This window comes from Ptiloglossa arizonensis, chromosome 11 (assembly GCF_051014685.1).
Source record: "Ptiloglossa arizonensis isolate GNS036 chromosome 11, iyPtiAriz1_principal, whole genome shotgun sequence".
NCBI lineage: Eukaryota > Metazoa > Arthropoda > Insecta > Hymenoptera > Colletidae > Ptiloglossa > Ptiloglossa arizonensis.
Window position 1 is genome coordinate 5,691,152 of NC_135058.1, and position 23,175 is coordinate 5,714,326.

Sequence of the window (23,175 nt, forward strand, 5' to 3'; positions counted from 1 at the left end):
CTAGAACATACAATAAACGATCTCTCTCTCGTTTCTTCTTTCCCCTATACTTCATTCTTCCTTCCTCCTTTCCTCCGTTCCTCCTTCCTGCCATAAAAAATTGTAATTCACAGTTAAAAAGTGAAAAATATCTCTCGCCGAAGGTGAGTTTGTTGCGGATGGTAGCGACGATTGTTTCTGTTTTCAGCACTGTGTTAGCGTGGCCGGAGGTGGCGGCGGCGGTGGAGGTGGCGGTGGAGGCGGTGTCACGGTCGCCGGCAGTCGGCTGAACCTGCACCTTCGTTCCTGCGGGGGCAGCGGTGGCGGCATCGCCGGAAGTGACAGCGCTTCGGATTACCCGCCAAGCGCTGCGGCAGCGCGGAGCCGGGAGGCGGCGGCGGCGGCGCTGCACGCGGCAAGGACCCTGTTGGGCGCGGGGGTGGCTAACCCTTGCTCACCCACCCCCGAACCGCCCTTCTGGAAGATGCCACATAAAGGTTGGTCGAACGAGCCCGGTTTGTTTACAACACCGAAGTCGGAAACTTAACTCTCTCTCTTCTCTTCTCTTCTCTCTATTTCTCTTCTCTTGTCTTCTCTTCTCTCTTCTCTCTTCTCTCTCTTCTCTTCTCTTCTCTGCTCTCTATTTCTCTCTCTCTCTCTTCTCTTCTCTTCTCTTCTCTTCTCTCTATTGTCTCTTCTCTTGTCTTCTCTTCTCTCTTCCTCTCTTCTCTCTCTTTTCTTCTCTTCTCTCTATTTCTCTCTCTCTCTTCTCTTCTCTTCTCTCTATTTCTCTCTCTCTCTTCTCTTCTCTTCTCTCTATTTCTCTCTCTCTTCTCTTCTCTCTCTTCTCTTTTCTTCTCTTCTCTTCTCTTTTCTCTCTTCTCTCTTCTCTCTAGCTATTTCTCTTTCCTGCATCCGACGATACCGGGGTACAGCTTACAAATGACCAGTATCGAAACTTAGAGTGTGCTCCAACCTTACCCATGTACCTGAGAAATGTAGCAATTGTACACAGAATCGAAACTGTAAATACTCTCGAAATCTGTACGGGAATATTCCCTGACACCGAGAGTTATTGTAAAATATCTCTTTTCAAACTCCCGAGAAACTCGACCCACGAATACTCGATCGAAAATTTGTGTTTTTCTTCTTCTCGTTCGCGATGTTCCGTGTCCAAACTCTTACAAATTTACTCGTGGCGGAGAAATATTGGGTTGTTCGGAAAGTCATTTCGTTTTCTTTGATAAAAATCAAACATAATTTTTTTAGAACGTACAAACATTTTATTAAATTATACATTCTCCATTTTGGAAAACGAAATGAACTTTCCAAACAATCTGATAGTTGTACTCGATAATCTTTGAAATAATTGCCACGTGTTCGTGGAACCAATTCAACAATTCGCGATTTCGAGGTAATGTTGTCCATAGAATTTTCCATGATTAATTGAATTTAAATAACATTCGATTCTTGTACCCCGTCGTAGATTCCGAAGCAATTCGAAAAATATTTTTCCAGTACGCGAAATGAAATATTTGTTTGCTACGGTTGCACGGAACGAAATGAACGCTGGTATTGATTCGATACTCGTATATATTCGATCCCACCACTGGTCTTCGTCTCGGCTTCGCGACTCTCGGACCGTACTTCTTCGAAACTACAAAATCGCGCGAAATCGTCTTCAGGTGAAAGAAAAAATTCCCCGTTTAATTCTCCGTGTATATCGATAATCACGGTACATTTGAATCGTTCGTCGCGTGTTTCGTTAATCACGGTACAACACGGTTTCGTTTGTTTCGCGATTCCATGGTACAAAGTGGCATTGTTCCGTTAAAAGTGCGGGGTATTACGTAGATTGCACGCGTTTCAGATTAATTGAAAAGCGTGTTAGGCGTTGCGTAGTTTGAACGCGTTGCTCTTTTCTCCTATCGGTGTAAGATTTACGTGCACGGTCTATCGACCGCATTCTCTTGTTACGCTGTTGTCGCCGGGAATAGAGATCACTCTATTTAATAGGAGTTCCCTTATCGCGTAGAACGCTTTCAAAGGGTTACGGTTTGTTGTGCTGGGAGCCTCGCGACGCGATCGCTCGAAATCGTTTATCCTCGGCGGACATCGCGTGTACCGGATTTTCACGTAAACAGGTTTAACTCGAAGAATTATTAACTCGGCGAAACGCGTCCGGGACGGATTTATCCATTGTATAATTACGTGCGTGTCTAGAAATTATAAATATTAATTTTGGTCTCGCTCGAGAGGCGATCCCGAGTCGCCCTATTCATCCAGGAACGATAAATATTAATCCCGATCTCGTTAGAAAAGGATCTAGTCTCGTCGCGTGCATCTGTAAATGGTAAATATCGATTCTGGGAAAATCTAATCGAAAATCTATTCGTACATCTACGAATGGTAAATATCGATTGTAGTCCCGTTGAGTGAAAATCTAATCTTATCGTTTACGTTTACAAATGGTAAATATCGGTTGCAGTCTCGTTGCAGTAAAATCTAATCTTATCGTTTACATTTACAAATGGTAAATATCGGTTGCAGTCTCGTTACGTAAAATCTAATCTTATCGTTTACATCTACGAATGGTAAATATCGGTTGTAGTCTCGTTTACATTTACAAACGACTAATATCGACTCTGGTCTCGTTGTGTATTAAAAAAGGTCCAGTCTCATCTGTATACGATAAGTACGAATCGTACAAGTGAATAATCTAGACCATATTTATCGTAAAGTTAGACGTTAATAATTACGCAAAGTTCAAAGAAAGGGATAGAAATATACTAGGTTGTCCGATAAGTATTCTCGTCTTCTCCATTGTAAAAGAATAATACTACGACACTTCAACGTTTGAACAACTGAAAATAAATATACGAACGAGTCGACAGACGTGTACATGAAACTTCACACATATTCATCAACTACTAGAACCATCTTTAGAATAGTAAAACAACGAATCCAAGTTCAAAGAAAGGGGTAGAAATATACTAGGTTGTTCGATAAGTATTCTCGTCTTCTCCATTGTAAAAGAATAATACTACGACACTTCAACGTTTGAACAACTGAAAATAAATATACGAACGAGTCGACAGACGTGTACATGAAACTTCACACATATTCATCAACTACTACAACCATCTTTAGAATAGTAAAACAACGAATCCAAGTTCAAAGAAAGGGATAGAAATATACTAGGTTGTTCGATAAGTATTCTCGTCTTCTCCATTGTAAAAAAATAATACTACGACACTTCAACGTTTGAACAACTGAAAATAAATATACGAACGAGTCGACAGACGTGTACATGAAACTTCACACATATTCATCAACTACTAGAACCATCTTTAGAATAGTAAAACAACGAATCCAAGTTCAAAGAAAGGGGTAGAAATATACTAGGTTGTTCGATAAGTATTCTCGTCTTCTCCATTGTAAAAAAATAATACTACGACACTTCAACGTTTGAACAACTGAAAATAAATATACGAACGAGTCGACAGACGTGTACATAAAATTTCACACATATTCGTCAACTATTAGTACCATATTTAGAATAGTAAAACAACGAATCCAAGTTCAAAGAAAGGGATAGAAATATATTAGGTTGTTCGATAAGTATTCTCGTCTTCTCCATTGTAAAAGAATAATACTACGACACTTCAACGTTTGAACAACTGAAAATAAATATACGAACGAGTCGACAGACGTGTACATGAAACTTCACACATATTCGTCAACTACTAGTACCATATTTAGAATAGTAAAACAACGAATCCAAGTTCAAAGAAAGGGATAGAAATATACTAGGTTGTTCGATAAGTATTCTCGTCTTCTCCATTGTAAAAGAATAATACTACGACACTTCAACGTTTGAACAACTGAAAATAAATATACGAACGAGTCGACAGACGTGTACATGAAACTTCACACATATTCGTCAACTATTAGTACCATATTTAGAATAGTAAAACAACGAATCTAATAGCTTGATTTTTGATCGAGAAACTTCTCGAGCAACCTCGATCGATTGAGAAATATCTCCAAGAGTGTATCTTATAGTCACGTTCATCGTTGAAGACAAAGAGGGAACGGAGTCCTCGATCGCGAAGCTCGAGAGCAGAGCTGAAAAAGGTGGCCGATTATCTGTCATTCGGATACTGTATCTGAACGATCCGGGCCTTATATCTCGTCAACTGTGCTAATAGAAGTCCGTTACAATGCGATCGAGCGTCGGTCGCCTTTCGCATTGTCACCTATCGTTAGCGTCAACTTCGTACCGTGTACCGTGAAACCGGAGCTCGCGTGGATTCTTTTTTCTGTTTTTCTTTTTTTTTTTATCGATATTAGTCGGGAGAACGATGCGTCGTATCTTCGGGATGGATTTCGAGTTGTCCGAAAGCGAGTCGAGGGACCCGGTTCACCCGGTTCCGTGAATCGGGCCCAAACCTTTCCTGGATACAAAGTGCCGACAAACACGAGGCCCGTTTAGTTGTTAGATCTATTTTCTGACCACCTTGAAACTTATTAACGTTGCGTGAAACTTTCTTTCTACGTTTTGTACGTACGTCGCACGGATTATCGTAGGAAACGTAGCAATGCGTTAAATTTTATTTCTACGTTTCGATTACGGAACGGAACATTCCACGATGATCGATTTAACAAAGAGATATATTTATTTCACTCTGGTAACGGAGAACGAGTCTCACGTTGTTAGAAAAGTGTTTTTACTGCGAGAAATTATCTAACCCCCTACAAAGGAGAACGCGAGTCGATATTTAAGTCACGTGATTGCAAGAGATCAACGTGCTCGTAATTGTTAGATCTATTTCCTGAAACTTATCAACGTTGCGTTGAACTTTGTTCCTATAATAAGTCTTGTTCTTATATCGTAGAATTCTCGTGGAAAACGTATTAACAATACGTCAAATTTCACTTCTAAATTCGACTATGGAGCAGAAAATTCGACGTTGATAAATATAACAAAGATAAAAATTTATATCACCCCCCTTAGTGATAGAGGACGCTTCTCGCGTTGGAAAAGTGCTCGTTACTTTCCACCTAATATTTTCAAAAATCACCTACACCTTTCCCATTACCTTGGTTCCTTCCTCAATTTAATGAACATTACACCGAAAAATTCCAAACCAGAAATTTTCACGAGAAACAGATCTCCCAGTTTCAAATTCTTCAATCACTTTCAACGATGATAAATTTAACGAAAAGAAAAATTGATACCCCCCTTAGAAATAGAGGACGCTTCTCGCGTTGGAAAAGTGCTCGTTACTTTCCACCTAGTATTTTCAAAAATCACCTACACCTTTCCCATTACCTTGGTTCCTTCCTCAATTTAATAAACATTACACCGAAAAATTCCAAACCCCAAACTTTCACGAGAAACAGCTCTCCGAGTTTCAAATTCTTCGATCACTTTCAACGATCTCGATAAATCGATCGAATTCATAATCGAGGGTTAAAAGGTTTAAATGTTAGAACACGACACCTTGGACGATCTCGGAAAAAAAGGGTTAGGTTAAATCCCGTGTGTAACAACGAGTGGCCGAAACGAAGGTGCAGCCTTTCTAAACGCGTTTCAATTTACATCTTGTTACTTTCGCGTTAGCGTGGCCGACTAGGATCATAGGTGGTTCGGATCGCACCGCAGCCTTTGGCTAAATTTGTGACCTTCGCAATGAGTTATACGAGGGTCAGGCAAATACGTGTACGCTTACGGGCTTAGGTGGGGCTCGCGGTTACCCCCGGGGTTAGCCTGTAACCCGACACGCCTTTCCTTGGCTTCTGTCGGGCCAACAGCCCCTTCTTCACCGGAGACTGACGGCGAAGGGTGGCGCCTTTTACCCAAAAAGCCTCCACCGATTCGGTGGGCACGAACCCCGGTTGGTTGCGACACTCGGCACAATCGGTGTATCGCTTCGGCTCCGTTTGGGTTTAATAAGCGAGCACCTACACCGCCAATTTGTCTTTCCTTTGTGCTGGCTTTTATCGATGGTGCGCGTATCTGCACGCGCGTGTGTCCTTGCGGTGTTAGAAGTCGATAACGTACAGAGGCTCGAAACGATCATTATATGGAAAATATTTAGGAACTTCAATGTGGAAGATTTCATTTACAGTCAAGTTGGTGTTTGAATGTTTTCGATGGACTCTGCTATGAGTTTTGATGTTTCAATTATTTTACTGGAAAATTAGCGTTAAAAAAAAGATTCTTTCCTTGCTTTGAACCACTGTGCGTTATAAGTTGGTAGCATTCGTTCTCATAGTGGTTCGAAACGGCTATAATACAGACAAAATTTAGTAACTTCAGCGTGGAAGCTTTAATTTACAGTAAAGTTGGTATTTAAATGTTTTCGATGGACTCTGCTATGAGTTTTGATGTTTCAATTATTTTACTGGAAAATTAGCGTTAAAATAATGATTCTTTCCTTGCTTTGAACCACTGTGCGTTATAAGTTGGTAGCATTCGTTCTCATAGTGGTTCGAAACGGCTATAATACAGACAAAATTTAGTAACTTCAGCGTGGAAGCTTTAATTTACAGTAAAGTTGGTATTTAAATGTTTTCGATGGACTCTGCTATGAGTTTTTATGTTTCAATTATTCTACTGTGAAATTAGTTTAAAAAAAATGATTCTTTCCTTGCTTTGAACTACTGTGCGTTATAAGTTGATAGTATTCGTTCTGATAGTGTTTCGAAACGGCCATAATCTGGAAAAAATTTAGTAAGTTCAATGTGGAAGATTTAATTTACAGTAAAGTTGGTGTTCGAATGTTTTCGATGCTCTCTGCTATGAGTTTTGATGTTTCAATTATCCTACTGTGAAATTAGCGTTAAAAGTCGATGATAACAATGTTGTCGCTTCTTCGAAGAAGAATCTTTGGGAACGTTTCGAAATTCGTTCGAAACTTTTAAATAATAGAGATTTTTTATGGATGGAATTCGTTCTCGCGGTGTTAAAGCTCTATAACTTTTTAAATAGTGGAGAATTATATGTCGAAAATGTCGGCTCTTGTGTGTATAAAAATATTTATAATTAATATTTGAACTCTCGTGACGTTTCTATTTAGCACGGTTTAACACAGATCGGATAGGTTAAAATTTTCTTCCATTTTTGATCAATAAGTAGCAGTATATTCTAATAGTAAATTATTACAAAAAATGTATATTTATCAGTTCTTAATTGTAATTTTTTTATGCAGTACTGTAATCTAATCATATCATTACAAAAAATGTATATTTATCAGTTCTTAATTGTAACTTTTTTATGCAGTGCTGTAATCTAATCATATGTGGCAGTTCAATAAAATTTGTGTAGATCTACTCTTGATTCTCTCATCGATACACTGAGTATTCTCGATTCGAATCGATTCTGAAATGATTAAGTGGTCGGTAGAAAACAATTAGCGTGCCAAAATGATCAAAGTTATATACCAATGATATAGTATGTATTGTAAGGAGAAGAAACGTTCAGTTCCGAGTTAAGTAGAATGTGGTAGCACGAGTAAGTAGAATGTGGACAGTGTCGAGCAATATTTGCGTAGTCGTAAACTTCGCGAAGGCTGACTAAAACGTCTGACCCAACACTGCTCGCAACTCCTTCGAAGTTCGATCTTTCTTTCCATTCATGATATGTATCTAACGTTTGTACCGTAACATCGATTATGAAAAAACAGTCAAAAACTCACTAAATTCGAAATATATTCATATTTACAAATACTACAGTTCCACATACAGTGGAGAACACATATTATAGTAAAACTTCTGAAAAATATTAATAACCTCTAAAAGCACCCCAAACTATTATTCTAACTCAGTAATATCTCTCTACAACTTAGCTCGATACTACCATTATCAAACTAGAAAAGTGAGGACTTTTCTAAGAATAAATAATTTCCCACACCGATCCACATTTTCACATCGCTCTTTCGCTTTCTCCTAATCATCACCCAAACTTTCCCCCCTCCAAAAAATCCCCGAAATTACTCTCGAAAGGAAAATCGTACACTGGACACTTGGATCGAAAACAATTTCGAATTCTTGGATCACGTACGACCACCGATCGACCATAATCACGGTTTACATTAGTCCCGGTGCGCGGTAAGCTTTGAGATCTAAGCCTCTGCTGCGCTTCTATCTGATAATCCCATAGAATTTCGGTCCGTTAAAATTGATTCTACCAGCGGCGTGCACCGCAGACAAGACTAGGCAGGCGGGGGTGTGTATGTTTATCCGAAGTTCGGCCGGATCGTATTACGTTCTACGCGTGATCATAATACAAGTTCGGGGTACAGAAGAGTTTTCTCCCCTTCGTGCGAGCGTCGTTCGAGCATCGAGGAGAGTTTCGAGACCGACAATACCCTCGCGGCACGAGTGCGCCCTTCTTTCTTCCCTTTCTCTCTCTTTCTCTCTCTCGTTTCTTCCGTCGGGCCCTTTCGTCTCGTTTCTCTCTCGTTCTCTCTCTCTCCTCGGTAAAAGCCCCGTAGCTATTCGAATCAAACGGCCGATTCACGGGAGCACTTTATTTCGTGCTAGGCTACAAGATTTGTTAATGGTTATGGGCGCTCGTGCCGCCGATCGGACTCGCGTGCCAGCCTGGCTGCGATTACCTGCTCGCCCCGGCTTTCAAGGGGCAATAAACGTCGAGGGTGCGGGATTATCCGCGGCGAGGCAATAGGATATCGCTCGTAATACATCTCGAGATTTTCCGTTCTGTGACCATAATTTATCGCCGCCACCCCGGATGAAACTGTTTCTCTTCCCGAGTACCGATCCGTAACGCGACTTTTTGTCGCGCGGGATCGCTCCTCTCCCTCTTCGGTGATCATTGTTCGGGTTACGAGTTACGCGAACCACCGTCGAGACGAATCGAATGTTCCTCGCGAACGATCACGCGTGTACTTCGAACGAAATTTTTAAGGGAGTGTCTCGATCATCTGGAGAAATAATAGGTTGCTCGATCAATTTTGTCGTTTGATAGAACGTTCGTTTGGTGAAGTCGTTCGATGAAAGTTATCGAACGAAATTTTTAAGGAGTATCTCGATGATTTAGAGAAATAATAGGTTGCTCGATAAGTTGCGTCGTTTGAGGAAACTTACTGAACGAAATTTTTAAGGAGTATCTCGATGATCTAGGGAAATAATAGGTTGCTCGATAAGTTATGTCGTTTGAGGAAACTTACTGAACGAAATTTTTAAAGGAGTATCTCGATAATTTAGAGTATCTAGATTATTGAACGAAATTTTTAAGGAGTATCTCGATGATCTAGAGAAATAATAGGTTGCTCCATAAGTTTTGTTCGATGAAACTTATTGAATAATTACTAGGTAGTAGTAGTAGTACTTGGAAATGTGTTAACGGCTAATAGAGAAATGCTACGGATGACAAAGGAGGAGGTAAATCGAACATACGATGAGGTATAATTAAAAAGCGAGTACATATAGGGAATCCATAAACCGTACATGTATCGTGAAAGAGAGCACGAGTTTTGAGATACTTCGTCGCGCGTGAACTACAGGTTACTTTTACCGATCCAATTTTTCCAAAAGTAACCACTACGGATTACTTTTACCAATCGGAATTTTTCCGAAAAGCTTCCTTTCATTTATCGAAAAGGTTCATATATTCGAGGAGAAAGTCGAGGGGAAAATCTCTGTGTCGAATATAACTTTGATAGGCTATGATCGTCACGATGTTTTAAGTATTTAATTATAGTATTTGGGTATGGTCGATGGTAATCGTGCGAACGAAATACTCGGGAAAAAATTATGATTTATATATTTCTAGGGATTCTTTCCACGAAACAATAGTTTTCTTTGTAAAAAAAAATTAAGTAATCGGTACAAGTGCTTTGAAATAAATCGTCACTCGAGGTTAATATTTCCTTTCTGAAAAGGGTTGAGAAAAGGAAAAGTCCAGAGAAGCCTTTGGGAGTCTCAAAATTTCTGTGCTGCAGATAACAATATTGACCTTCCCCTTTTTAACAATATTCTCCAATAACGAACAATTAAATACTCTCAACAGACGCGCGAAATTCGAAAATAAATCGCGATCCAACTGTTAAAGTTTAAAAGTTTTAAAAATTTCTAAAAATTTCTTTGCCATAGATAATAATAATAACCATAGTCATCTCCTAAATATTCTCTATAGCAACAAATTAAATACTCTCAACAGACGCGCGAAATTCAAAAACAAACCGCGATCAAACTAGTTAAAAAGTTGTAAAAATTTCTCAAACATTCTCAAAATTTCTCTGTCATAAATAACAATAATACCCATACTCATCTCCTTAATATTCTCCATAAAAACAAACGGAATACCCACAACGATCGAGAACGGGTAAAAACGAAGAGACACCGTTCCGGTGTCCCTGGAAATTACCCTATGCGCATTTAAATACCAATTACGTTACCAGCGACTTCGCGGATTATAATTAAGGAACGGGTGGGTGTAATCACCCGGTTGGTAACTTTCGACGCCTGTGGTTTCTCGGTGAAAAGCGAGTACGAAGATACGCGGATGCCTCGCGGCTTTAATAATAAGAGGCGCGGTAACGAGTATATGCCGTTAGGATGGCGTTGCTTTCGCTAATTCAACGCCCGCTTCCTAACACTGGCCGTAATGAATTCGCCCGAGGAGGAAGAACCGCTCGCGAGTAGACGACAGCCCCGGATACATAGGTCTGTTACTCGCTCTTGGAACGATTCAACTCATTACAGAATGTATGCTCCTCGTGCTCGCGCTCGCGCTCGCGCGCACGCGCCATCTTTGACGTCGCGGTTCGGGATGAAACTCTCTCGGTACTCCAGCTCGTGGCCGCGTTGGATTCAGCCGCGAGAAAACCCGCTCGAAGCAAGATTCGTCGTCAAGCGGAACCTCGTTCCTATCCACCGCGTCTTTCAAACACTCAACGACCCGGTGATAATAACGTTTAACGAGAGTTTACCTCTCTCTGACGAATAAATAAAACCCACGGGGATTTTATTCACCGTTCACCGGGATGGAATAAACGAATGGAAGGAAAATATTTTCAACGGTGACCGATGGATAATTCTTGACCCTGGATCGTTTCGTTCAATGGGATTCCGTTTGTTAGGCCTTTGAACGTTGTTCAACCATTGAACACCGATTTTAGTATCGCGGTCGTATGAAAAGATATGTGAAAGCTCGATAGGAGTATTTATAATTTGTAGGTTTATCGAGAGGGATGTTTGTTGTTCGTAGAGGAATCTCGAGACGGTGCTGCTGTGGGAGAATTGTTTACGAAGAATTTTATCGGGTTGCGTAAAGTCACGTATGAGAGTTTTGCGAAAGAGTGTTTAATTTGTAGAGTTTCTTTCGGTAGGGATGTAGATAGAGTTCGTTATAGAGGAATCTTGAGGTGGAATTATGGAGGATGACGTAAGAGTTTTGCAAAAGAAGTGTTCAATTTGTAGATTGATCGTCGAGAGGGATGTTTGTTAATTACTGAGGAATCTCGAAATGGTGACTATCGAAGAAGTGTCTCGAGAGTGTCTTTCCTGGTTGCTAGGTAAGATCTCGTTTGCGAGAGAGAAGTGTTTAATTTGTAGATTTTTTTTCAAAGAAATGTGTATTAATTACAGAAGAATCTTAAAACATTAAAAATGTCGAATAACTAATTCGCAAATATTTCATCCAAGTTTATACTCGGTATACGAATACCAAGTTTGCTCAACTACAGATCAATTGATACAATTTGTATATCTGTTGTCCTTCGTTTCGACCCGAGTGTTTATTCAATTCTGTAAAATTTCACGGTGCGAAAGCACCATCTAACATTCCCAACAATCGTATCCAATATTACCAACACACTGCAAACATACTTTATACCGATGTTTCGTTCACTTATCGCTCTCCTCTCAGGCTTTCCAGTTTCACTTGGAAAGATTCTCTCCGGTAGATTGAACAGTCACACCGACGATCTTCGTATCTCCTCGTACAGTATTACAAGCCCGTAAGCGATAGAGCGAATTCCGGTTGAAGCGATACGTAACGAAGGGTAAAGATGCATCTCGAAGCACTCGAGAGCTTTTCGGGGTCCGTGGACTTTGGCGTGGCGGCACAGAGGCTCGAAGAGTTTGTACGTTTTTAACGAGAACAGCACTTTGCGTCTGGCTGAAGTATCGCAATCGAACTCACCGGGGTTACGGGCACTCGGGAGGGCCGGAACGAGTCGCGAAACTCGTTACATTCGAACGGATGCAGCTCGAAAACGCGCAGCTAATTACGCGCATAATATTATTGCGTCCCATTAAACAAACATCCTGACGTAAATTTTCCGTCATCGTTGGGAATTGGAGCGGCGCGTAAGCCGCTCCGGGAGGTGGTCCGTTTTGTTTGTATTATCGGATAACGATCAATCGTTCCTTTCCAGCTAGATTTTTGTCTCCCTTGGAAACGACACGTCGCGATACGTAAGTACGTAAATGGCACTGCCATAAGTTCCGTTACACGGACTGGGTCACCGTAAAAAAGAATCAGAAACAACGTTATCGTATCTACAGTGCCGCTACGACGGTATTTAGGCCAACAGCCACCGGGGGTTATGGCACACCGTTAGAAAGCTTACTGCCAGAGGAATCCAAAAGAGGCGGTCGTAGTTATCGCTCGTTGTAAGAAAATTAATTTTTTCTTCTTACCGGTTTCTCGCGACGCGGAAAAAGTAATCGAAAAAATAATAAATTTTGTTGAAGGAATACCGTGGAAAATTAATCTCTAATCTCTAGAGATTAAATTTTCTAATTCTTCTAAATCTCCTAAAGAAAATTTCTCTAATCTCATGTCTAGTGTTTTCAAGGTCGTTAATATTTTTTTAGCAGGGAAACATATTTGTTTGTGTCGTACATTGTGGTGGATGGAAAAAATACATTTGTATTTGAATCGGGACCTTTGGATGACCTTGAATACCAAAAACACAATGAAATTGTTTACGAGGGTGCACCACGGGCTACTCGGGTACTGAATAAGAATTTGATAATATTGTAAATTCGCAACAAATTTATATCAAATTTATAGTAAATTAATAGTATTAGATCGCTGCATAAGTTGTGTGCATTTTATATAGATCCGATGTTTGCGAACAATTCATGCTTACCTTGAACTATGTACTTTCCAACATTATTTATTACAGTTTCTCATCTGTGTGGAGATTCTGTTACGTCTCTTTTATAAAAACACTGACTGTTTATGCGAACGACGCGACAGACAGGACTTACACGGTAATCTAATACAATAAAAAGAGTATTTTCACGAAAAGATGTTTCTAAGCTAAAAATGTTCGTATTTGTATTTACAAAAATACAATAATTGTTCCATTCTAGTATTTACAGTAAAAGAGTATTGTCACAAGAGAATACGATCCCACCTTCGCATCTCGGTAGAAACATAAACCAACGACAGAGACAATAACTTGAATCCGGGGTAACAACCGATACTCCAAAGCGGGAACTATGCACAATGCTCGGACATAACCTTCGATAGAGAAATGTTTCTAAACAGTAGAGAATTACATCTAATCTTTCTATGCAAAAAATGTTTATATTCGTGTATATAAAATTACAATAATTGTTCCATTCTAGTATTTACAGTAAAAGAGTATTTTCACAAGAGAATTCAATTCCACATCCGCATCTTGGTAATAACATAAACCAACGACGGAGACGATAACTTGAATCCGGGGTAACAACCGATACTCCAAAGCGGGAACTATGCACAATGGTCAGATATAACCTTCGATAGGGAAATCGGATGTTTCTAAACAGTAGAGAATTACATCTAGTCTTTCTATGTAAAAAATGTTTACATTCGTGTATATAAAAGTTCAATAATTGTTCCATTCTAGTATTTACAGTAAAAGAATATTTTCATAAGAGAATACGATATCACCTCCGCATCTCGATAAAAACATAAACCAACGACGGAGACGATAACTTGAATCCGGGGTAACAACCTTTACTCGAAAGCGGGAATTATGCATTAGACATAGTCTCTGCTTAGACATAATCTTTGATAGGGAAATCGGATGTTTCTAAACAGTAGAGAATTACCATTCTAGTATTTACAGTAAAAGAGTATCCCACCTCCGCATCTCGGTAAAAACATAAACCAACGACGGAGACGATAACTTGAATCCGGGGTAACAACCTTTACTCGAAAGCGGGAATTATGCATTAGACATAGTCTCTGCTTAGACAAAATCTTTGATAGGGAAATCGGATGTTTCTAAACAGTAGAGAATTACCATTCTAGTATTTACAGTAAAAGAGTATCCCACCTCTGCATCTCGGTAAAAACATAAACCATCGGTGAAGACGATAACTTGAATCCGGGGTAACAACCGTTGCTCGAAAGCGGGAATCGCCGAATACGTTCGATGCATTATACTCGCGCTCAACCGTATTGTCTCTCGAGATGATAATCGAAGAATTTTACGTTTACCGTAGGTAGGAAGCCAGTCTTTTCGTTCTCGTCGTTAGAAGAGGAAATATTTTCGAGCAACGTTCCCGACGGTTTACGAGCCGCCGTTAGTCTCGCGCGTTTCGCCCGTCGGCAGAAGCTGCGGCCGAAATAAAGAACCCTGTAAACGGAACACGGATATCACCGTCGCGGTTCCCAACGCCACGTGCAGCCGAGAAATAAGTTTGTTGCTGCACCAACTGTTATTGCCCGGGTGTGTTGTAACGTACAAAGTGGTGCACGCCAGCGAGTTTCAAAAACGGTTCCTAACCACGAGTATTTGGATCCGTAGCGATTGTTTTTTTCACACACTTGATGCATTTCGCGCGAAAGATCCTCCAAGTGTTTTTTATATTTTTTCGTGTGCGAATTATCCTTACAACACGGTTGAACCTCCATTGTTAGAAGGTTTTTTGATCGAACGCTACCTGAACGTTTTATTGTCCGAAGAAAAGTATATTACGTATTGTAGAACGACGTAGAATGAAAATTGTTATTATAGTAGGTTGATAGGAGGGTCGGTGGTTTACGAGAGAATTTGTACATACCGCTTCAAACGCGTTGGAGTCATGGCTGATCAACTTGTAGATTCAACTGCATTATTCTCGATGGAAGATGCAGCTTGCACTTGGGTAGCAGGACGTGTTTTTTTTTTTTAAATCACTTTATAGATATTTCTTAAGTTTGTGATAGTTTTCGTAAATTGTATCTAGAGCGTTCAAACCTGCCAGTGAAGATTATCTTAGATTCTTTATTTCGACAAGTATGAATGCAGAAAAAAGAGAACAGCGACGATCGAACCATTCGGGACGTTCGTGGATTCTTTTTATTCGAATACAATATTTTCGAATGGTCACCGTCTACAGTCTCGGGTCAGCAGACAAATATGGCCGGTGCTCGGGTATAAATCTTGAATTTGGACGTAACTCGGAAATTGAACGCAATCCTACAAAGATCGAAATCTACTCTTGAGAGTTGCACGATCTTCGTATCGACGAAACATTCTTACGGATCGACACGGATTCTCGAAATTTCGAAAAGATGTGGAAGACAAAATTGGGAATTGACGATTCTAGAACGGTGTGATTTTAATTTGAAAAGAAATGGATATTTTTGAAAATAAATCATCCTGTATTTATGTCACTCGAAACTTAGACAATTACGAAATTCGTGAACAATTTCAGGTAACCCTTTCAACAAAACATCCCTAATTTCTTTCTATTCCCAACTGACTACACGAATCACTCAGCAAAAGGGACGAATGTCGATTGATCGTACACGAGCCTTCAAAATTGTATTATAAACGTAAATCGTCGCCCAATGCATAAATCCCAGTATTTAGTTCTTGATTCTCACAACGGTCAGAATCCTCGTCCTAGGATGCTTTCGTAGCCTATTTTCTTACGATATCGCACTTCTCTTGCAATTCCCTAAATTTCGCGTTCAAGTGATCGCTTAGATCCTCAATGATCGAAAGAAATATTAATTTTAGGAACTGACCGTCCTCGAGGCACCTCGAAGGAAGTATTTTCCCTCAGCAAAAGGGACGATAGCCTATTTTGTTACGATGTCGCACTTCTCTTGCAATTCCCCAGATTCCACGTTCAAGTGATCGCTTAGATCCTCAATGATCGAAAGAAATATTAATTTTCGGAACTGACCGTCCTCGAGGCATCTCGCAAGAAGTATTTCTCCTCGAATGGTGTAGGACGCGTCGCATCGTTTGATTCTCGCGCCTTCTTTCGCGGAGGTCCGTAGGAGAAAACGGAACGTACGAAACGTCGCGGGAGGGAATCCCCGCGGCGAAGCGAAAAGGACGCTAAATCGGCGTGGAATGTATTTATGTGCCTTAAATGCCCGGGCAAGTATTTCCGTGCTTAAAGAGAACGAAACGGCGGAATTTTCCCACTGCCGGCAACCCCCTCTTGTCTAGGGCGTAGCGTTAGGAACGGTAGAGGTTCCAGGGGTTGTTTGGCGAGGGAGAGGTCGGTCGCGGGGGAGGGTACGAGGACGGGGGGTCCGTGGCGCTGGGAGGCAGAGTGGCGCGGGTACACGAGGGGTTTGAGGGGGTCGGCGGGGGCGGTTGACGGGGGTGGAAGAGGAGGAAGGGTGCCGCGACGTCGTGCGCCGGCAGGATGGGATTTAATCTGTGTCCCGTTTCACGCTCGGCCAAGTGGAACCTTTTTGCCTCACTTTGCGGCATGACTCGCTTTTGCGCTGGTCGTCGCGTAGATTAACGCGAAATTATATATAAAGAATGTGTGCGGACGGCGTGTGCACGGGTCGTCGGTTGCCGCTACGGACGATTCGCTCTACTCGCGTGCGACAGGAGCGAGACGCAAAAGAGCGAGTGAGTAAGCGAACGTCGCCCGACGCGACCAACAGAGAGAGAGAAAGAGAGAAAGAGAGAGTGAGAGAGAGAGAAAGGAGACTCGTCACTTTGCGCGTTCCTTCGTTCGTCTCCTACGTGTACGCGTTCGAGTCACACCCTCTTTGTAATGAATTAAACTCGTGAAAAACCAGTTCGCGTCGTCCCACGATGCGAGGACGAGTTTCCTTACGGTGCTACAATTTTCGAGGACGAGTCCCTTTCCTAACGGATGAATTCGAAGGGAAATTGGGATTCGTTGATTCTTGGTCGGTTTACTTGGATTTTTCGTGATCTTTCGCGTGGATTTTGGAAGGTGTAGAATCTGTAGTTTCGGTAAGTTGATGGGCCTGTGAGAAGTGTTCTCAGAAGGGGTGAGGATGAGTCTCTTTCGTCACGGATGAGTTTGAAGGGGGCATAGAATATGGTTGCATCCATTTGGTACGTGATCTTTCACGTGGATTTTGGAAGGTGTAGAATATGTATTTTGGATAAGTTCACAGGCCTATGAGAAGTGTCCTCGTGACGTCAGAAATTCGGAGGATGAGTCTCTTTCGTCACGGATGAGTTTGAAGGGGGAATAGAATACCTTGATGGTTGCGTCCATTTGGTATGTGATCTTTCACGTGGATTTTGGAAGATATAAAATCTGTATTTTGAGTAAGTTGACAGGCCTCTCAGAAGTGTCCTCATGATGAGCTCTTTCGCGATGAATGAATTTGAAAGAGAAATAATGGGTTACATTGTTTCTTGGGTGGTGCACTTGGTCCATGATCTTTCACGTGGATGTTCAAAAGTGTAGAATTTGTCACTAGGCACTATTGGATCCGTGACGTCCAACTCTCCCCGTCCAATTCTCGAGACGTCAGAATTTCGATGGTGGGTCTCTTTTACAAAGGATAAGTTTGGAGAGAAGGAACAGAATAGTTTTATTAGAGTCTGTACACTAGGCACTGTTAGGCCCATGACGTCCTCTTGACGTTGGAATTTCGATGCACCGAGGATGAGTTCGAAGATGAAATATTCGATTATAATCTTCCACGTAGATGTTCAAAAATGTATAATCTGTATACTAGGCACCTTGTTGGATCCGTGACAAATTTTCTCGCGAAGGATGAGTTCGAAGGAGGAACACTGTGACTCTTGCACCACTTGCCTCACTTAGTCCGTGATTTTCCACGTGGACATTAAAAATATATCTAAAATCTATATTCGTAATTGTAGAGTCAATATCCGTGAAGATTCCATGGATACTTTCCTTGTGCGACGTATAGGACAATATATACAAAATATATACAATACAATACAACAGTATATACATATACAAACTGAACAACAGACAAGCACGCGTGAATTCCGACTAGACTCGTTTCATTATACACGTCACTTGATGATAGCTAGCGCGTTAACGATGATACGCGAATTAACAACTGGCGTACATTTACTTGACTGTTGTATATTATAAATAACAGTTTGCACGTAACGTTTGGAGGTACTCGAATGGATGTGTGTCGGTAAAGGGACTGTCCCTTTAGGACGGGCCGCGTGTACCCTAACCGAACAAAGATCGTCTACAACAGTGTCGGTAGTGCCTTTGACCGCGATCGATTTTCGCAAGACAGACTGCTCGCAAGTAGCTTGATCACTATGCACGAAGAATACAATGATACTCGCAAATCACGGAAAAAGTACTATAAAAACGAAGAGATTTGTAAATGATTTTCACTAGCGTGTTTGGGGTTAGAAAAAAAAACTTGAAACGGTTTAACGCGCGGGAAACGCGCGACAGTGGCGCCTCTCGTGGTTTGTAGAACGAAATCGCGTCTAACGATTCAACGAAGACAATCTTCGCTACCGTGAAAGAAAGTATTATGCGATTTTTGATCTACGATCGCCGACACGAATGTTCCATTCTACGTTATCTCGAAAAATGGCGCCCAGATGCGCTAAAAGGCGTCGTCCGTCCCGTACGCGTCTCGGTTTGTACATTTACATACACGTTTATTGAACTGGCCGACGTATGAATATTCATCGAATAACGAGCACAGTGGGACGGAACTTTGGTGGAAGGGTAGCCGCCATTTTAATCGGATCAAGGAAAATGTCTTAACGTTCCGACGTTATCGTCTCTTTTATGCGGCATGCATAATCGAACAGACTTCACTTTCGCTCGACGAAGTCTCCTCGGTAATGTCGCAAATATGGCGCGTAAAAACGCCTATTAACTTCGAACGCGCCGATAAACTTTTTACGTTAAAGTCTCGGTTTACCTTGGTTCTGGGAATCGTCCAATTACAAGGCTTTATAAAGTCGTCTTGCGAACGCTGCGTTTGTTATTACGATCGATGCAATTATCGAGTCTACGAGGGATTAGCTACGATAATCCCCGCTTTCTAGCAACCATTTTTTACATCGGGCTCGAGTAACGCGATGGGAGCGGTGATCGATGAAAATATAAATTTCTGCAATAAAATATAATCGCAGGAAACTATTATTGCTCAAGTTATCGCGTTAGGAGTATTAATATTAGCGACATCAATAGAGTTTCCATACCCAAAATCGTGTTACCAAAATTGAGGACAGGTTTCTGAATTTTTCAGTCTTCATATTTTTCATTGAATCTTGTCAGAGGTATTATTGAAATTTTTTGGCTAAAACACGTTTCGGTATTTTATAATTATTCTAAGCGGGCGATACGCGTTACTTCGATAATATCGAAATATGTATAAATGTTTCAACCGATTATTAAATTCTAACTGTTTCTGGAGTAGTATTAATTAAAATACTTGCTCTATCTCGTTTGAACATTCTACTTTTATAATTGTACGAAACAACTCATCTTGGCTTGTTTTACGTTAGCACTTTTTAAGTTATCACTGTTAATTGTAGACTTTTTGTAAGAAAGGGCTTTTTCTGTTGATAAACTATTATTCTCATTATTAGTTATTCTTAGTATTATTTATTCTATAAATTAGCGTTCAAGGAATAGAATATAATACCTCTTTTCATTTATCAAGATACCCAGTGTTAGAACATAATAAAACATTCTAATACCTGCAACGATATTTTAATCCCATTTAAGACGATTCGATCGAACAGTTCACGCATCGGAACTTTCCAATAACAAATCCAATTAGACCGTTCGAGCTGCAAAACGTAACTATTTCGAATATTAGTCTAATAGCTCGATCGGGCGCATCGGTCGCCGGGCTTCGGCCATATACCGGGTGTGTAAAGAAGTTTCGATGGATTCTCGATAAACGTCTGTACCTTTTTATTCTAAATCATAAAAGGATCTATTCAAGTTTTCCTCCCTTGTCACAAACGCAGTTCTGACAATTATTATCCACAACAATTGTTATTTCCGTAAAAGAACCAACATCGAGAAAACCATTCTTGATCTGAATTCCCTGTGTCGATTCCAACATGCGAAAGATGGTTTTATAAATTCAAACGCGGTGCTTTTGATCCAAAAAAATAATCCCTCATCTTGTATCGTCTACTGTGACATTGTGAAAAATTTAACGAGAAGAAATCCACGAATTTCTACGTGAGTTGATACATTAAACATCGATCGATCGAACTGGTATCCCAAACAATTAAACTTAATCATTAACGATTATTAAACTTAAATCATTCGTTTAACCGTACACTCGATCACGCGAGTCTTTGAATTAAAAATATCCCAAATCTCCACAAATCAAAACCGTTGTAACGCAACGAGAGAATTAAAGAAACACAGAATTATCGAGGTGTACCTACGATCTGGCGGCTTCAATTACGGAAAAAACAATACAGTGTAAGAACACGATAAGTGGAAAAAGATACGAGGAACTCGTCGAAAGCGAAGCAACGCGAACATTTCGTTTATATAAAAAATCGTCATAACTTTTCGATGCGCCCGATATAGTAATTGGGGGACGAGCGTCGAGTTTGAAAATTGTCTAGCAACGTTCACGATTGTCGCGCGAGGAGCGACACCACCGCGAGGAGGGGGCGTTCGCGGCAAGGAAAAGTGGCGGATAGTCGGAGGCGCGGAAACACGCCCCCTTTGAGGCGCGAAATAAGCACGAAGCGCGCGGAATCTCTGTCCTCTCGCGGCGACGTTAAAGGCTTGATGAAAACGCGTGGTGCGATGTTACACAGAAAGTGGTTTCATACGGCGCTGTAGCGCCACGACCAGACCATTCAAATTGCGTTTCAACTGTTTCTTGTCGTTTTCCGCGACGCAAAAGCGGGAGATTAATTAAATTCGTTAATTGCAAGATGCATTTAACTCGCGCAGCCTTCTCGAGTCCCTGCTCGCCCGGTTCTCTGCCCACTCACCCCGCCCCCTCGACCCCCACTCCCGCTCGTTCTACGGAGTCACGACGCGTTTCGTTCCACCCCTTATTCTTCGCGCGCGCGGTCGACGTTACCGCGTGAATTTAGAAAGCTCACCGACAAAACGGTTAAAAGGCCCACTTTCCCTCGACCGTCCGTTGTTTCTTCGTGGAACCGGAAACAGTGTGTCGATTCTTTGTCCTTGCGTGGAATTGAACGACGCGCGAGTCAGTGTTTCTCAAACTTTTCCACTGTCCAGTGGAATCAATGTGAATGGTCACGTTAGTCTCTCGTGGAATCATTTCTTGAATTTCACCTCAATGATTGACAATATAGATTTCACAGTTATAGTAAGATTTTTTGTTCTATTATTTTTATGTTAAACAGATCTAGGATCTAGGAATACGGAGTTTACAATTAACATCAGTCTTAAACCGAGCATCAAGTAGATTGAAAATTGACCTCGTAGAAGAATTGCTTTCCAGTCGCGTCGGTTCGAAGATAAACTTTGTTCCAATAGCGAATCCGAGATTATATTCGACTATCGGGTGTTTTTTTCAATACGGAGACGACTCAAGCTTTATTGTAATAATAAACGAGACAGTTACATTTTTACTTTTTTTTTGTGAAATATTTAATTTTGGAATTTAAATTCTAATTTTGGTTCAACGAGTAAGGGATCGAAAATTGTTTAACTGTCGTTCGAAATTCGTGTCTGGATAAGAATTTTGCCCGTTTTTGATTTTGTATCACGTGCGAGGGGAATAAATCTTCCGGTGACATCGGTTCGGAGCGTTGGCTCAGCAAGAAGTTAACGCGCACCAATCGTGAATCGAACTTCGAAAAAGAAACCGATTGACAATATCGTTGTACGTTGGCAGACTTCGACAAATGTTTTTAACGTTTTCCTTTCCGTTTCATAAATCACATTCGGCAAATCGACGAAACGGGATTCCGAATAGTTTCTATCATTTGCGGCCGTTTTTCCCGGTTAAATTCAACAAAAGCTTATCGATTTTTACAAATGCACCGCTGAAAAACAAGTTAACCGTGGCATCGTGTGTTTCCCCCGATTAACGAGTACAAATATTGTTGGAGCACTCTTTGGTGTTTGCGAGCACAGGAATTAACGCGACACTCGAATTTTATCCCCCCGGCGCTTGCATTAAACAACAACGACGCGTCGCTGTAAACTATAGCAAACTGTCGGCCAACGAAAATATTAACAAGCGTGGTTTTTGTTTTATCATTACTATCTTTAAATCGTCGCGTACACGAATCCAGAGAAATTATACCACTTCTATTTATCTAATCCAATCGCGCAATCAATTTGGAGGAAAAGGCTGAACATTTATAATAAATTCAACGTCTATCGGTACTGGATATTTTGTTCGATTTCTAATCAATCTTTCACAGTGACGTGCAAAAGTTTACGAGCAAGTATTTTTCCAGTTCTATTGCAACGAAGAAAATGTATTTCTTATAAATATGAAACACGTTTCTCCACTTTTGATTTTCAAAAGAATATAAACGTACAAAAGAAGATGTTTGCTGTCATTTTCAGTCGATGCGTTATACAATGTCTCTTTGTCTTCTCGAGTTTTATAGCACGCTGTCGAAACGATCGTTTCTTCGTGGAAAATATTTTACACGAACACGCGTAAAATGTTTAACCGTGTCCTTAAACGTTATCCATCTCATCTCGGAAGGTATCTGCAAGTGTACGAGAAAAATATGCTGGACGTTGCAAGATTTTACCGAACGGAGCCCTGAAATAGTGCATGAAAGTAGAACGATGAAAAATTCATCGAAAAATCGTAGTTTAAATCGGTGCGATTCACCGATATCGAAACGGGCGCTTGAATCGCTGCTATAAAATCAAACTGTATCCGAAGCAGATAATTTTGGCTGCTCGAGGTCACATCCAACTTCCCTTTTCCACGCTGTCTTTATCTTTTTGGTGAAACGGAGTAGCTGACTTGATCCACGCTCGCAAAAACCTCTTGCAAAAAGC

The 23,175-nt window shown here is 40.9% G+C and overlaps 1 protein-coding gene across 1 annotated transcript in view; it reads left to right on the top strand.

The window, feature by feature from the left end:
* Positions 1–261: 261 nt before the first annotated feature.
* The window catches only part of Toy (paired box 6 protein twin of eyeless), a 67,459-nt gene continuing 44,545 nt past the window's right edge, over positions 262–23,175 (top strand). Inside the window, exon 1 of the mRNA XM_076323072.1 lies at positions 262–476. Coding sequence (XP_076179187.1) covers positions 464–476 — 13 coding nt within the window. The 5' untranslated portion in view covers positions 262–463. The remainder of the gene's footprint in view (positions 477–23,175) is intronic.